The 17,554-nt window shown below is 38.9% G+C and overlaps 1 protein-coding gene across 1 annotated transcript; it reads right to left on the reverse strand.

Annotated features, from left to right (window-relative positions):
- Window positions 1–354: 354 nt before the first annotated feature.
- LOC118211811 (myosin heavy chain, fast skeletal muscle-like) lies at window positions 355–15,755 on the reverse strand. The gene is made up of 40 exons (XM_035389298.1): window positions 15,708–15,755; window positions 15,000–15,218; window positions 14,335–14,478; window positions 14,086–14,242; window positions 13,973–14,000; window positions 13,686–13,791; window positions 13,506–13,598; window positions 13,345–13,408; window positions 13,165–13,263; window positions 12,981–13,084; window positions 12,204–12,342; window positions 11,937–12,055; window positions 11,612–11,761; window positions 11,329–11,499; window positions 10,933–11,239; window positions 10,580–10,653; window positions 9,827–9,914; window positions 9,485–9,602; window positions 9,034–9,157; window positions 8,181–8,317; window positions 7,665–7,920; window positions 7,285–7,527; window positions 7,027–7,203; window positions 6,718–6,863; window positions 6,520–6,610; window positions 6,044–6,433; window positions 5,825–5,951; window positions 5,622–5,740; window positions 5,255–5,451; window positions 4,970–5,153; window positions 4,696–4,861; window positions 4,354–4,478; window positions 3,825–4,133; window positions 3,533–3,736; window positions 3,314–3,439; window positions 2,829–2,999; window positions 2,472–2,576; window positions 2,293–2,388; window positions 583–714; window positions 355–483 (listed from the first exon to the last, which is right to left on the reverse strand). Exons 2-40 carry the CDS (start codon window positions 15,204–15,206, stop codon window positions 466–468), a joined length of 5,811 nt encoding a protein of 1,936 aa, XP_035245189.1. The 5' UTR covers window positions 15,207–15,218; window positions 15,708–15,755; the 3' UTR covers window positions 355–465.
- Between the last annotated feature and the right edge of the window lie 1,799 nt (window positions 15,756–17,554).

The raw sequence follows: 17,554 nt of genomic DNA on the forward strand, positions 1-17,554 counted from the left end.
TATTACGATTTGGTGTATCTGCTATTCCTGTAGCGTGATCATTTTCTTCCTTTCTGAGGTTTTTTCTCATATAGTCGAGTTGCAGTATCTTATAATATATAATGCTGTCAAGGTATTTAATCTCTTATTTAAATATTCAATTGATCACCTGACTGATTCAGTTGTTAATATCCCTTTAATATTTGGTTCGCTTATAGGATGAAAGGAGATGTCCCATGTGCCACCTATCATGTAAGCAGTAGAAATAATTTCTGCAATAGAGTCATTGTATGGAAAGTCAGAGCAGAAAAAGGAGTGTTTAAATGAGATCCCTAATACATTTTTGAGAAAAATAAAGAATACTAGAAACATTGAAAATATTTATGCTCAGTGAACTTTATTGACTTACAGTTTACATGAGAACATTTCACAAGAAGTCCATATTGTATGAGTGCTTGCTACTGCGTCTCATCTTGGTTTCATCCCTCATTCTGCTGCTTTCCCCTGAAATCCAGTAACAGTGCATTTAGAACCTCTTAGTAATTATTTTCATTGTGTACATTGACAATGGATTTCATATACAGTAACTCATTTGAAACCTACCTTTCCCATCTCACGGCTCTTGACTCTCAACTTGTTGACCTGGGACTCAGCGATGTCGGCACGCTCCTGAGCTTCCTCCATCTCATGCTGCACCTTCCTGTACCTGGACAGGTGAGTATTGGCTTGTTCCTCCTGTGAGTGAGAAAGACATTTTACCAATCAAAATATTTCACAGTGAATGTTTTCATACAGCAGCAATCATGTCAGCTAAATACTGAAACAGTAAATTTCTCACTGCAGTTTGTCAAGGATAGGAAAGAAAAGCTGTTACACATTTTCATTTAAACTGACTTCCTGAAAGTTTTCCTCAATGCCAAACAGTAGAAGAGAAATTTAATTAAGTCATTTATTTTATCATTCGGTCAACTTTGCTGGTGTCTTTAAATATTGAAGTCTAGTTCCTTTACTTAGCACTGTTCCTATGAATTGAATTGGCAATCAAACTAATATTACCTGTGTTTTATTTTTAAGTGTATTTTTTGAATAGTTGACATTAGCTTTCAGAAAGGAGCAAGGTTTAGACCCAATGAAACTCCCACCTAAACCATTAAAATCCAGTTGGTATTCTACTATGTTGTACCATTCCCAGTTCTTCAATTGGCAATGGAGATTTGTGGACTTTGATATGCTGTTGTGCGACATGGGCTTAGGGGCACAGCTCATGCTAATCACAGAACATGGCAAAAACTTTGTTGAAATGATACACTGGTTTGAGAGGAGAGAAATTACAACATTTGAAACTTACATTAAGATTGAACAACTGAGAATGAATACCAAATACTGGCTCAGCAGATGCACAGAGTAGACAAAACGATAAATAAAAAAATTCCAACAAGCTGTCAAGGAACTGACAACTATTCTAATCCTGATGCACTTAATCAGTGCACAAATTCTTTAAGGCTGTTAATGTTTAGGTCCCAAGCAAAATGTGTTTGCACACTTGAGTTGACCAAACTTCCACTAAGACTCAGTTCCAGAATTTGCCAACAACTTTCTTTCAAACTCTTCAGTAACAAATTATTTGCCCAAGAAAAAAAGCACTGCAGTGGCACTGGGGAACTTCTGGGACAATGGCAAGAAAATGTATCCAAATATTGCACTTATGGCAAAATGATACGTGTCCATTCCATCCAGCTCTCTCAATGCATCAAGTATCAACAAGCAATGACAGTGGATGCTGTAAAAAATTTACCTTGATTAAATTCCATCACAAAGTTAACATCTTACATTTTAAGAATTTAATTTGAGTTTGTTTTACTTTGTCATTTTTATGAACTAACTCATACTACAAATGTCATAATAATGAATAGCTTTTCATTTATTATTTTTTTGTGCAGGTGACATAACTATACTTTTTGCACATGTAGGCTATTTCACACAGAGAAAAAAAATGATATAGCACAACTTTGGAAAAATATGCTACTGCTACATGTCTGTGATTCCAGTAACCACACTAAATACAGCACAGTGACGGAGTGGGAATGGTCCTGTTAATCATCGCTAAACTAACAACAATCGACCTATCAACATGGATGACTGGTTGTAATATGATAGTTGTTCAACATCAGCAGTCAAAGAAGGCTTTACTGACATGATACTGAGGGATCACGAAAGTGCAGTTGAGAAAACTGCTTTAGAAGAACCTGCTTTCATATTTTCAGTATGTTTTTTTCACGTTTGCAGTCATGGAATATGGAGCATTTGACTTACAGATTCCTCGGCTTGTCTCTTGTAAGATTTCACTTTCAGCTGCAGCTTGTCCACCAGGTCCTGTAGTCTGAAGACATTCTTCTTGTCCTCCTCAGTCTGCAGAGAGTAAAGGAGATTCAGAAAAAGTAGCATGTGTGGCTGTTGTCCACTGTTATTGGTAAAGATGTATAAAACCTTACCTGGTAGGTGAGCTCCTTGACTCTCCTCTCATATTTACGGACACCTTTGATGGCATCGGCTGCATGTTTCTGTTCAGTCTCAACTTCAGATTCCAGTTCACGCACCTTGGATGTAAAATTTGCCAGGAGCATTAGACAAAAGATAATATAGTATATTATTACATGGTTAATATACTATGTAGCTGGGATCCTCTTATTTTTATTGATTAACATGCAACCTCACAACATATCTGGAAAATGAATTTGTTTAAAAAAAAAAAATTAAAAAAAAATACCAACTGGAATTAATGAAATCTAATATTTATAATTTCTAGTGGGCACTGATTTGGCTAAATGAAGTTGCTACAGGTGGATTACCCTTGCTTCCAGTTTCTGGAGCTGTTTCTTTCCGCCCTTCATAGCCAGACTCTCAGCCTCATCCAGACGGTGCTGCAGGTCCTTGACTGTAACCTCCAGGTTCTTCTTCATCCTCTCCAGATGAGCGCTGGTGTCCTGCTCCTTCTTCAGCTCTTCTGCCATCATGGCAGCCTGCAATTTTATACAGTTTTATGCAGCGCTTATTTAAATTAAAAATAATTTTTGAGGGCAAGGCTGTTGATATCATTCTATTTGTAAGCCAAAGCTCATAGAAAGGTAAATTTAGCTAATAGCACCGTGAGGTTTTACAGTACAGTCCCCACTGATATCTTGCCCTCATACAAGGGACATATCTCAGTGGTTGAGAGGAAAATCCAGCTGAATGATTCACAGAAGAGGCAAAACTAAGCTTTATAAATTTCTCTGTATAAGGTGGAAAAATGAAATAATGTAATACAAGTAAAATGTATATGAGTATAACTCACATCTGTGATGGCCTTCTTGGCTTTCTCCTCAGCATTTCTTGCTTCCTGGATGGTGTCATCCACTTCACCTTGAATCTGAACAAGGTCAGCTTCCAACTTCTTCTTGGTGTTGATAAGGCTGGTATTCTGAATGAAATTGGATATTTCTAGGTTGGCATGTGGATGTTATATAATTTAACCTTTATATTTGTACCATGTCTGATAAACTCACTGACTCACCTGGGTGTGCAGCAGTCCCACACGCTCGCTTGCATCGATCAGCTCCTGCTCAGCCACTTTGCGGCCTCTCTCTGTCTGCTCCAAGGCAACCCTCAGTTCTTCAATCTCAGCCAGCATCAGGTTGTTCCTGCGCTCCACCATAGCAACCTGTTCTTTCATGTCCTCCTGTCCTCTGATCGCATCATCAAGGTGCAGTTGGGCATCCTGACGCAGAGATTGATTAAATTAGTTATGTATAAAAGCCTGAACATGTTGGAGCTCAGCGCTGTCAACATATGTTCTAGAAATATACCTTGAGCTGTCCTTGGACATTCCTCAGTTGCTTCTGAGCTTCAGCTGCCTGGCGGTTTGAATGGCTCAGCTGAATCTCCATCTCATTCAGGTCTCCCTCCATCTTCTTCTTGACTCTCAGAGCGTCGTTCCTGCTTCTCACCTCAGCATCAAGAGTTGTCTGCATGGACTCAATCACCCTCTGGCTGTTCCTCTTGATCTGCTCCATTTCCTCATCTTTTTCTGCCAGCCTCCTCTCAATTTCACCCTTGACCTGATTGAGCTCAAGCTGGATCCGGAGAATCTTTGATTCTTCGTGCTCCAGTGCTCCCTGCAGAATTAATTTAGACAGTAATATGGCTTTCACTACATTCACTTTGAGATGAGGATTGAATGATTTAATTTTGTGTTAAAATGGACTAATTTCTCTTCAATTCAATTAAACAAACAAAATGTGATCTATGAATCACAAGTAGGTACAAGTAGCTAGCAGGAAATGTACATAATTATTTTTTTGTGTATATTGGGTTTGTATAATATTTGTACCGTACCTCTGCTTCTTCTAGGGCAGCCTGAATTTCTCCTTTCTCAGTTTCCACAGTCTTCTTTGCCTTCTCCAGCTCATGAATGGTCTTTCCAGTCTCACCGATCTGTTCAGTCAGGTCAGAAATCTCCTCTACAAGGACACAAATCGAAATCAGTTTTATTATTGTAGTAAGTATTCATATTGCATCAATTTTCGGTTATCTGTTTGCCTTATCCCACTCCAGGATTATGCATTGAGAGCCAGATCACCAAGGTTTTTGTTGTGTATACGATTTGCAAAGTATAATGTGACCCTGAAGATATCATGATAATTAATGAAGATGTTGTTCTATATCAAGTGTACATACGCTGCAGATTCTTGTTCTCTCTCTTCAGTGTCTCCAGTTGATCCAGAGCTTCTTCATAGGAGTTCTTCATCTTGAAGAGTTCAGTACTGAGTGAACGGGCCTCTTTCAGAGCCCCCTCCAGCTCTGCCTGGCCTTCCTCATACTTCTGCTTCCATTCTGCCAGAACCTGGTTACATGATAAAACTCAGCCATTACTACCACTTCAAGCTGGTTTTCATTTTAACACCTGATAGTGACAACATAGTTGTTAGTGACCCTAGCTTTGGTGATTTACCTTGTCAAAGTTCCTTTGTTTCTTGTCAAGGCTGGCAGCCTGGGCATTTGCCCTCTCCACATCAATCATGAGATCCTCCACTTCACCCTGCAGTCTCTGCTTGGTCTTCTCCAGAGAGGCACACTTGGAGTTCACAGCCTCAATGCACTCCTCTGCCTCCTGCAGACGCTGTGCAAGCTTTTTCCTGTAGGGAGTGGGGATTTCATTTGGTTTGCAATACTCTTTCTGATTGTGTGATAGGTAGTGGTGGTTCTATAGTTAAGTTGTTTGAAACGGTTTAGTTACTTGGCTTCCTCCAGTTCCTCAGTGCGCTGGATGGCATCAGTTTCATATTTGGCTCTCCACTGAGACACTTCACTGTTGGCCTTGGACATTCCACGCTGCAGCTCAGCCTTGGCCTCCTGCTCCTCCTCATACTGCTCCCTCAGCAGGTCACAGTCATGGCGGGCTGATTGTAAACCATGGGCCAGGGCATTCTTGGCCTTAAAGTCAATGTCAGAGGTAGAAAACAAATTAATGAAGGGATGTAATAGAGAATCCTGTTGAATGAATACTATAGTACAGTTAATTTATCAACCTTCCAGGTGCTCTATAATGCTTTGCATTTTTTAATAAAGCTATGAAATAGTGGCATGGTTTCTTAATCTTTTACCTTGACCTCTTCTTCAATGTGCCTTTTGAGCTCCTCAATCTGCTGTGTGAAGGCTTGTTTGCTTCTCGTCAGCTGTGAAACAAGAGCTTCTTTCTCCTCTAACTGGCGACTCAATTCACCTGAGGAAACCAAAGTATTGTGCATCTCCATCATAGTTTTTTGATTATATTATTTAATCAAAAATCTATATTTGATATACATACCATTTTCAGTATGAAGTCTTGCTTTATGTGCGCTAATGTCATTCAGCTGGCGTACATGCTCATCGCTCTTGGTTTTCAGTTCACTCAGTTGATCTTCAAGGGTACGGCACATTTTCTCAAGGTTGCCCTGTTGGAAAAAAGTTTGTTTAGAGCTTGTCATGTTCGGTGATAACAAAAACCATATGCTTTTAAAGTAATGTGAGTAAAACGTCTGTGTACCTTTGATTTGGCAACAGCCTCCATGTTACTGGAGAGGTCATCAATCTCCATTTTGTATTCACTCTTCTCCTTCTCCAGTTTCTGCTTGACGCGCTGAAGGTTGTCGATTTGTTCTCCCAGCTCTGCCACACTGTCGGCCTGCTTCTTGCGGAGAGCAGCAGCAGTGGCTTCATGCTGCAGGGTGGACTCTTCAAGATCACGGCGCATCTTCTGGAACTCAGCTTCACGCTTCTTGTTCATCTCAATCTGAGCAGCAGTTGCTCCACCTGCTTCTTCGAGCCTTTCACTGATTTCCTCAAGTTCCCTGGAGAGATCAGCCCTCTGCTTCTCAACCTTGGCTCGTGCAGCACGCTCAGCCTCGATTTCTTCCTCCAGCTCCTCAATACGAGCCTATGGTACACAACAGTGTTGGTTTAGGACATACATCCCACTTTTATCAGCTGTAGTTTGTGGAATTTTGAGGCTTTGACGTATACCTGGAGTTCTTTAATCTTTTTCTGAAGCTGAACACCCAAAGTTTGTTCATCCTCAATCTTGCTGAGAAGCTGGCTCATCTCAAAGTCCTTCCTGTGGAAAATATACAAAAACATTGAGAAGAACAATTTTTTTGGAGATTTCTTTTGCTTTTTATAATTATACTTGCTATCATTGCATTGATTTGAATAATCTCTTACTTCTTGATCTTTTCATCTGACTGCTGCTTGTCATTCTCCAGGTCCATTATGGTTTCCAGTGCCAGTTTCAGATCACCTTCAAGCTTTCTCTTGGCTCTCTCAAGGTCCATGCGAAGCTTCTTCTCCTGTTCCAGAGTGCCTTCCAACTATTGTAGGGAATAAAGATTACATATTGTTTTGTGAAAAAACTACATGCAACATAAATAAATAAATTCATTTTTGTTGGCACTATAGAACATTTTGGTTCTGGTTTTAGCTTCTTGCCTTGAGGTTTCATCTTTTAGTCAAAATGCGTCATGTTTTACTCACATCATCTACTTGTTGCTCAAGCTTGGTCTTTGCTTTGGTCAGAGTGTTGACTTTGTCCTCCTCTGCTTGGAGATCATCCAGGGTCTGCTGATGTGCCTCTTGGAGGGCTTTCTTCTCCTTGGACAACTTGGCAATGGTCTCGTCCTGAGAGGCCATCTCTTCAGTCAGGTTTTTCACCTAAATAAATTAAATTCCACCATGTTAGGGAGATGTCAGTTCCCTGGGAAAATGTGTATACTCTATTTATGAAATGTAAACCTTGTTTTCTGTGGCATGTTTCTCCTTCTCCACTTTTGCCAAGGTGAGCTCTAAGTCATCAATGTCTTTCTTCAGTTCAGAGCATTCATCCTCCAGTTTCCTCTTCTTGGCAGTGAGCTCACCGTTGACTTCCTCCTCATCCTCTAGTCTCTCATTTGTCTCTTTGAGTTTTGCTTCAAGCTGGATCTTTGCTTTGATGAGGCCCTCACATCTTTCCTCAGCATCAGAGAGGCTTTCAGCTTCCTTGTATGGTTGAATACAAAATTGAATTAAACATTTAATTAGGAAAAGATGAAACTATAATATTGATTTAATATTGTTAAGGCATGTTAAGTAGACTAATTTCTTATTCAATTATTTTGATCTCAAGGCAAACTTACAGATGCTACAGCCAACTGTAGGTCATTCTTTTCCTGCAGCAGAGAAACCATTTTCTCCTCAAGCTCCTTCTTCTTGGCTAACGCCTTTGCCAGATCCTCTTTACACTTGGTAAACTCTTCCTTCATGTTGGCCATTTCCTTCTCAGCTTCAGCACTCTGGAGAAGGGGCTTGATCTTGAAGTAGAGCTTCATCCATGGCCAGTGTTTCACATTCATGAATGAGCGGATGTTGTATTGGATGGAGTAAATGGACTCTCTGTATAAAACATGATCATAGTGAAGTATTTCTGCAAAATATTGTAGAATTACTACTGAGACAAAGTAAGTGGTTGATATTTTATGCATACAACAAATAGCTAATTCAGCGCTGATACTCTTAAATTACTATGTTAACAGAAAGTCATGTAATTTACACACAAACACTAGAACCATGTCTTTACATGATGATCCACTGCTCTTTCTCAGAACAGTATTAATACCTGTGTGTTAACATGTTTTCTGCATAGTAACACATACCTCCTTTCCATCATTTTGACAAACTCTCTTCTCATGAGGAATCCACGACTGAGGGCCTGAGTCATGGTCACCAGTGTTGCCAGTTTGTCATCTCGCATCTCCTCCAGGGTACCCAGCAGACCAGCTTTGAAGAACACCTGGAGGACATATTGCAAATATTCAGTGGATAATAAGACATAAAATCATCTTCATGGATCATACATCATATGATAATGGAACATGGTGCTCACAAATTAATTATGTAAATACATATATGTACATAAAGTTTAAGGCTAAATATTTTGTATTTGACAGTTATGTAAAAATAAAAAATAAAAAAATGAATTTGGCACCTAACACAGGACTGAACATATTGAATTCACTGCCAAATTTGAATGGGCAGTCGCCTGCTACAGCAGCTGAGTAAATGCATGAACCCCAATGCCAATTCAGGAGTATGTAGAGATCCACAGTTCTCCTCTGAAACTTGGAGCCACCAGATGCTTCTTTTCACACTGTAGACTACAGCTAAGTTTACATAGAGTGGAGTTGGATGAAGACCTTTCACATGCGGCTTTGACTGAAATCTATGGGTGCTAGTCTAAGAGTTGCTAAATTGTGCACCCTATCTGACTGAACCCTGCCATTCCCTGGGCGATGCAGTCGCCTGTTGCACACCACTCTATGGGGCTACTGGCCACAATTGTCACTGCCATGGCCGGGATTTCATCTGAGGCCTTGAGGCTCATCCATGCACCGCAATGTGGTGCCTTACCCAAATGAGCCGTCCAGTAGGCCATGTTAAATTACATGTTAAGTTTAAGAACCCATCACCATTTACAGAAATACTATTGGTGCCCGAGAAGTCTCTTACCTTAGTGTGGCCAAACTTGTACTGACTTTGGTCCACATCAATGGATCCCAAGAGCTTCTCAGAAGCTTTCTTGTTGTCAATGAATTGTCCCTCAGGAATGACACTGGCATTCAATACTTTGTATCTAAAATAATAGGCAATTATTTTTAATGGAAAACATTGCTATGAAGTGTCCTTGGCTGATTGCCAGTCATCCATTATTGTGGACAATTTCTGTTATGATCATTTATTTATCTTTCAGTTTTACTCATTGGGCTGATTACAAATGTTCACCTTCAACATTATGAATGTCTGTTATTTTCTGCCCCTTTGCTCCTTGGAATTGTTGAGGTGGCAGACAAAATTAAATGTACAGCAGTGACCCATGACATTAACTTACAATTTAAGCTACTCACAGGGCCAGTGACACTGTAGTTTACGTACCGGTCTATTAAAGAGAGGCATAAATTACCTCTGCTTGAAGTCACCATAAAGGATTCTACTGGGGAAACCCTTTCTGCAAATTCTGATACCTTCCAGCACACCATTACACCTCAGCTGGTGGATAACCAAGAAGTTCTCCATGAGACCTAAAAAATAAAGAAAATATTTTCAATGTTCTTCATATGATGTAGAAGAAACAACATAAATGCAGGATATTGTGTCTTAAAACACTGCAATTTATTTACTGTTACAGGAATTTTAAATATTCAGTTTCTTGAATATTTTTTTGACAAGTTCAGTTCATGTGTTTCATCTGATCCTGTCATTTCTACATTTACTGGACAGGAAAGTCCTTAAATGAAGTCCTTACCTGGTGTCTTTGATTCATTAGGAATCAAGCAACGCACAAAGTGAGGATGAGTGCTCCTCAGGTTGGTCATCAGCTTGCCCAAGTTCTCCTGTGGGATGTGAGGAGGCATTATAATGGAATTTAGAAGAAACTATATGGTGATATCTGTTAATTGTCTGGTATTTGTATTAATATTTAAAGTAGTGTTATGATTGAAAAGAGTGACACGGTTTAATTTAATGACAATAGCAGGGGTTGAGTAGAAAGGTATGTCTGGAAGAGGTAGCAGTAAGAAGGATGATCTCTAGGCAAAACAAACACATTTCACACACTGGAGGATTCCCTTTCAATAACTGATCATTGTGCTTGCAGATAAAATAGGGAATCAACAACCATATTATGTATAAGTTTAGTACTGTGCTAGGTCAGCAATGCTGTATGTTCCAATACTTGTCTTTTTTTAAATGCTTTTCCCTCCTTTTTCTGCTCAATTTAGAATGGCCTATCATATTTTATCATTGGTCTTTGCCACAACCTCTGCTTTTGATTTGGGAAAGCACAGACAAGTACATGCTCTCTTCTATTGTGTCATGTCAGTCACAGCTTCTTACACAAACACAAAAGGCAATTTGCGTAGACATGGGTCAGAGGAAAACAAAGTTGCCACTGGCATGGTCTGGATTCATCACTTAAAAGGATGAGCCACTGAGCAGCAACTGTCAGCGAATCTTGAATAGCAGCACAGTTTCATTTGTATTCGAGTTAATACATTACCCTGAACATAGCAGACACAGTCTGGAAGGAGCCACCCTTCTTCTTGCCTGCCTTTTTGCCACCACCTTTTGCATCTGTTTTTACATGAGAAATTACACACTGGCATCAGAGTCAAAGCAATTCATTTTAAATCTATTTTTAACGAAAAATTCATTTTCAGTTACCTGCTTGAAAACAAATTTTAATTAGGAACTATGAATTCTGTTTTTGCATGGTAATTTCTTTTCAAAACTACAAGTACAATACAAGTGACTTTCCAATCTTCCCAATAGGTCTACAATGATAAACTTCTGTTAAATTGTATCTGGGTACAAAGAAGACTATTACAGTAATATAAATCAGCACCGTCATACCATCTGCAGCACCGTGGGCTGCATACAGGTGGGCCAGCAGCTTCATTGAAGACTTCTGGTACAGCTGCACCACAGAGTCGTTCAGGGGGTCCTTGTTCTTGTCCAGCCAGCCAGCGATGTTGTAGTCGACAGTGCCAGCGTAGTGCACCAGGGCGAAGTGGGCCTCAGCCTTGCCTTTGGCAGGTTTGGGTTTTTGGAAAGCAGCGGTTTTACCCATATGTTGGTCATAGAGCTTGTTTTTGAAGGTTGTGTCTGAAGCCTTGGGGAACATACACTCCTCTTCAAGGATGGAGAAGATGCCCATTGGCTGGTGGAGGCAGAATATTTTCCATGAAAAGACATTAGGAGTAATTGGACATGTTATTGTCTATTGATAATAAAGGGCATCTCACTTACCTTCTCAATAAGCTCAATGCAGGCAGCCAAGTCCATACCGAAATCAATGAACTCCCATTCAATTCCCTCTTTCTTGTACTCCTCTTGTTCCAGCACAAACATGTGGTGGTTGAAAAACTGTTGCAGTTTCTCATTGGTGAAGTTGATACACAGCTGCTCCAAGGTGTTGAACTAAAATTTCAGGAAGATACAAACTGCTATAAAAATCTGATACCCTCACATAGTTAAAATGATCTTTCATGTAATTGGATTTGTGATTATATCACAGGACACCTCCACTCACATCAAAGATTTCAAATCCGGCAATATCCAAGACTCCAATGAAGTAATTTCTTTGTTGCTTTGTGTCCAACATCTCATTGATGCGAACAACCATCCATAAGAACATTTTCTCGTAGACAGATTTGCAGAGAGCCATAACATTGTTATGGACCTATTAATATAAAAAGAAAGGTCTTAACTGCCTTGTCAGAATATTTGTATTTGTTCTGTACATTTAAGCATTCCCTGAATGAAAACACAATTCTGGTTAACTTAATATACAATTAAAAATATAATTATATAGGGTATTATAATATTAGAGTATTACACAAATTTAGATCCCTTACCTGTGGTACAGTTTGTCCCTTGGTCACAAACTCATTTCCGACCTTCACTCTGGGGTAACACAGGGCTTTCAGAAGGTCAGCTGAGTTCAGGCCCATGAGGTAAGAAATTTTATCTGCCACTAAAATGAAGAGAATCAAGTTTTCATCAGATCTTAAAATTCATAGACCTTGATTTTATGCTCTCAAAATACATCAGTCAAACCACTGAAAAATCCTCAGAGCTACTTCTAAGTTGGTGCATAAACACAGTTAATGTGTTACACTTACCCTCGGTGCCATCAGGTTCAGCCTGCTCCTCGCGCTGCTTCTGCTTAAACTTCATGCCCCCATGATGCAAGCAAGCACCAGTCAGCTTGTAGATACCTATCTTCTCATCAGCACTGAAGCCCAAGATATCAATGGCAGTCTAGAATGAAATCAAAAATGTTCATCAGCATTTATTAGGGATTCATTCATTTTATGCATTAAGATAATGTGCACACTCTGTTTTGTAATCATAATTCCCGAGTTCTGAAACTAGATTCAATCAACACTGTTCTTTATGTTTTACTCTTCAATTACTCTTCATTGGCTTTTAAAAAAAATTAACACAGTTGGATTACATTCACAAAAATGTCTGAGAAATACAATATTTTTACATAAAATATTCAGGAAATTATTGTTGAATTAAGACCAATTTCCCTCTTTCTTTGTGCCAAATCTTTATTAGTGATGAGGAAACATTTTTTAGGAATCTTTAGCAGTATACTGCATGATAAATTATGTACACATGTATCCAGTTAGAGGGAAAGAAATCTAAAATCATCAGTTTAAATTCACAGCAACCAGCTTTCGTTACGCTTCCCTGGTATTAATGTTTCTACTCTTAAATTTTCAGTAAAATATGAAACTGGCTTAAGTTTTACTTTTGGCATAAGTTCAAGAAAGGGCAATGGCAAAAATGGCAAGAAGACTATAACCATCTGCTGACTAGTCAGGCTGCTGAGAAGTCAAGATGAATGAGTGATAACTTTTTATGATTGGTTAGTGAAGAAAAACACTTACATCTGTGGCTATGAACTCCTCCACATCATCAATACTTTTGACAGTGATTTCTCCTTGGCTGATCATAGGGTAGTCGTATGGATTGGTGGTAATGAGAAGAGCCTCTGTAAGACACAATAATCAGTTATACACTTTTATATGAATTGCAAATGGTATTCACAGAATGAATCTAGTGATTTCATACCCAGCAGTTCAGGCTTGTGGCCTGTCATAAGCTGGTAGAAGATGTGGTAGCTGCGTTCTGCTGACAGCTGGAATGTTACTCTTGACTTTTCCAGCAAATCTGATGGACAAAAATACATTTTGATCAACAAAGTTTTTAGAATCATTTGATAAACTGAGACAGAGTATCAGGTAGACTTACAGGTTTCAATATCAGCAGAAGCCAGTTTTCCTGTTGTACCAAAGTGGATTCTGATGAACTTTCCCTAAACAATTAACAAAATTAAATGAGATTAAATGTTGCCCTATTTTAGCACCGTTAATGTAGATAAGTTAGAATTTTAAGTAAAACTACAAACTTACAAAACGGGAGGAGTTGTCATTCCTCACAGTCTTGGCATTGCCATAAGCCTCCAGCAGGGGGTTCGCTGCAATGATTTGATCCTCCAGTGATCCCTACAGTAGACATCAGACACTTCAGAAATGTGCTACCGCAGATAAAGTTCCCAAGATATTTGCTGATTTTTAGAGACTCCCTCTGACCTGCATTTTTCCTGGTTCTACTTTCTTTTGTCCAGCCACAGCGATTGTCGCAAAGTACTGAATGACACGCTTTGTGTTCACAGTCTTCCCTGCACCAGATTCTCCACTGTGGATGAACACAGATAACACTTCATTTAATATTTAAAACCCGAATATTTGAAGTGGGGGAATTCAAATATTTGTACTTAAGGAAAAAGAGTTTGAATACTCCAACAATTATATTTTCAGTTGATTTCTTTTTAGTTTTCTATTAACTGTGTTAATGGAAATGTATGGGGGGTACATACGTAATCAGGATGGACTGGTTCTCACGATCTGCAACAGGAATGAGAGGAAATATGATATATTAAACACATTATATTTTAAAGCCCATGTAGAATTTGACTTTTGATGTTCTTACCAGTGAGCATGAACTGATAGGCATTGTCGGAGATGGAGAAGATGTGGGGTGGGGCCTCAATTCTCTTTTTGCCTCTGTATGCTGACACAACAACAGAATCGTACACTGGGAGCCACTTGTAGGGATTCACAGTGACGCAGAACAGCCCAGAGTAGGTCTGAAACAGTGAAGGTAGATACATTACATGCTTGGAGACATTCATTTATTCACATTTTCAAATGAATTGAAGAGATATAGAGGAAAACTCACGTAGATCATCCATGCTGCATAACGCTCTTTGAGGTTATACAGCACACAGGGCTCGTTGAGGTGGGTCATCATGGCCATGTCCTCAATTTTGTCATATTTGGGAGGATTCATTGGGTGGATGTCATCCTCTTTGACTGTTATTTTCTGTGAAACAGAAAATAAAAGTTGTGGGTTGATAGTGTTTTTCGCTGAGGGATGAGAGTTCCATAATTCTGTTATGTGGCTAAAAGCTACTTTTCATGCTAACAGAATGTTAATATTTAGGAAGGACAACTTTGCATAGGACCTGAACATGGAATATAAATCCCACATTTTGAATGATCATGGTCGTCCCACTGTGCATACAGCAAAGGATATTGCTGCTCTCTTAGTCTACCAGTGGTGATTCAAGAACGGAAATTAAATGATGGAATTTAGCTCTGAGGCTGCAAGGTTGATTTTTTCTGCCCTTAAAAATTAGTCATGATAGATCTGAACTACCAGTTGCTTGGCAAAATCTCTATTATTATAGTTCTTTTATTTATGGGGTGCACTGCCACAACATTTATTGTGCCCCAAGCTCAACTTAAATTTTCCATCTGGACATGCACTGGAGGAATTTTTTGCTCGCTCTCACACCATTTACACATCAGCTCCATAGGGCAGGGAGCTTTAGCTGTACTTACTTGCCCCCCTTCCAGAGTTTCAACGGTGGCTTTGCCCCCCTCTCTGCTAACGAGTTTCCCTTTGAGGTACATCTCCTTGGGCTCAGCCACAAAGTAGGCCGTTTTGGCATCAAAGGGTGTGTTCTGGGCCTCGATTCTCTCCCTCTCAGGCTTCCGGAGGTAAATGGCCGCCGGGCCATACACCGCCATCTCCGCATCGGTACTCATGATGGCGCTTTACTGAGGAGAAATAAAGTGAATATCAGTCACCTGAATACAACATTTCATCTCAATGAACTAGAAAGAAAAAAAAACCTTCCAAGAGTTCATTGTAAAAGAGTGCTAAGTTTTTCTCTAGTTTATTTTGTCACTTAGACCGTCAGCAGAAAAGCACCTTCTGTTACAATTGTTGGCATTTTAAATATGTACCTAGGGAATGTTCAAGTCTTTACATCACTGGTATAAAGTGGCTGCTGCATTTTAGAGTTGAAAAATATATAAATTACTCTTTTCATTTTCATTTTCAGATTCATTTTGATGTGAATTGATTGCCCAGATGAGCTCTGAGCTCTGAGGCACACTTTTGTCATTTTTGTTTTTATTTTGGATGAATATGGGAAGGAATGATCAATAATTCTGAAGATTTCTTGAAGATTGAGGGGTTCCTGAAAGGAGCTTGGAAGGCTTTATTCCTTCATGACTGTTGCAGCAAGTTATATTTAGGCATACCTCCTTTGTTGCCAAAAGAGAAAGATGGTAGCTGATGGTCTTTGAATGCTGAAAAAGAGAAGTTTTTAATTAAAAGAATATTAAATGTAAACTAAGCTATTTGCTGAGGTGGGAAATGTAGGGGAAAATGTAAGGCAAGCTTTTCTCAGTTTTTTTTTAACTTCTTGAGATATTCAGTGACAAGTTGATACCCTTAAGTCTTTTTGCTTAATTTTCAGTGTAAATTAGATGAAATAACCACATATTTCATACTTACATGAGTTGTGTTTATGATATTTCTATTTGACAAACATGGAATTCAATTATGTTGCAGCATCTTATTTTAATTTATTTTTGTATTACTATTAACGTAATTAAAATTTACACAAATAAATAATAATTTGGGCTTCAAGCGTTTCAACATTAGAGTAAATCTCACTCACCTTACTGGGTGCCAGGCTGTCCCTGGGGGCATGAGGGTGGCATCTTTTATAGAGAGAGATTTGTCCTCACTCAGCAGAACTGGTCTCTATTTGGTCATGTATTTCTACCATCTTATAAGCTACCAAGCGCCTGTAGCAGTAGCAGTGATATTATTTTTATCTTGTGATAAATCATTGGAATTTTTTAATTAAAATAATTTTATATGGGGCTTTGTAATGAGTTCCTGAGGAACTGGGATGGAAGGAAAACGGGATGCATAAAAAATAATCTGAATATAATTTTGAACTGTACAACATTTGATTCATGGAAATATGTTTATTTCCTCCTGAAGTACATTACTTTGTTCAGAAGTATCACTGTAAGCAAACGGCTCTTTTTTTTGTTTTTATGAGGTTGTATTCATAATGCATTTATTTTATTATAGTCATACAATACTATCATTTTTACGCATTAAAAATATTTTTCACGTGTAGGTTTATGGCATAACTCTGAACCTTTCAGATCGAACTGAATGTGTTTTTAGTGGCCCTGGCATAAATAAAGGGGGAGCCTAGTGTTGCTGCGCAGAGATGAAATGAAACTAAACTGATATAACCATTGCAGGGCTTTTGCAGTGATTACAAGTAATAATACTGGGAGTGACTGGTTATTCCCAGAACATTTACAAATAATGAAACCTCACAGCACTAAAGAGTGGATTTCAGTATCTTACTGAAAACAAATCCGAAAGTATTTACTTTAATAAGACTCATTAACAGTGAATTTATTTATATCTTATAGTAAGGGCACTATGTGTTCAGTAACAGGTTTTAATTCAGCTTTCTTGTGGGGCAATAATAAATATTCAATTATCAAAAAATCTACCTGACCACTTCCACTCAGCACTCATAGCCACTGCTGTTGGTTGTGGGTGCCTGATTGTCTAGTATGGCTGGTTGCAGGTGCAGGATGAGGCTTTGTCATGCCGGCTGACTCAAACCCTTCCATTCCAAGGGCAAGCAAGAGCCAATCGTGCCTTGCTCTGCAAGACTGCCAGCCACTATCTGTACTGGCAGCCTCGTACACCAGTGCTGACCAATTCAATACTGATTTTTAAAAAATCTACAGAGTATATTTTAATCAGTGCTCATCAAAGTCCTTAAGAAATATGGAATCTATACTGCACTGCATCAGGTAAATGCCTCAATTTAGCTTTTGGTGGCGCTGCGTGCATCAATCAATTATTGAAGAAATAATCTTGTTTTCACTTGCAGAAGTAGATGACCTTTCTTTTTTTCCATAAACTAGCAGATCTGCTTATTGCTGGAAATACTATTCTCAACAAAATTTTGTTCCTCATAGGGGTGTGTGTGCATTATTAACCCATTTAGTTTTATTGTTATAGTGCATAAGACTATATGAGCTTAGGAATATCACTTTTAAGT

Source organism: Anguilla anguilla, chromosome 13 (genome assembly GCF_013347855.1).
Source record: "Anguilla anguilla isolate fAngAng1 chromosome 13, fAngAng1.pri, whole genome shotgun sequence".
NCBI classification, from domain to species: Eukaryota; Metazoa; Chordata; class Actinopteri; order Anguilliformes; family Anguillidae; genus Anguilla; species Anguilla anguilla.

Bases quoted from the DNA above. Each gene is read 5' to 3' on its own strand.
- LOC118211811 (XM_035389298.1), bottom strand. From the start codon at position 15,206: ATGAGTACCGATGCGGAGATGGCGGTGTATGGCCCGGCGGCCATTTAC. The intron at 8,318-9,033 runs GTAAGAGACTTC...TATGTCCTCCAG, and splicing joins ACAAGTTTGGCCACACTAAG to GTGTTCTTCAAAGCTGGTCT. The intron at 4,134-4,353 runs GTACGGTACAAA...TTAATTCTGCAG, and splicing joins CTGCCCTAGAAGAAGCAGAG to GGAGCACTGGAGCACGAAGA.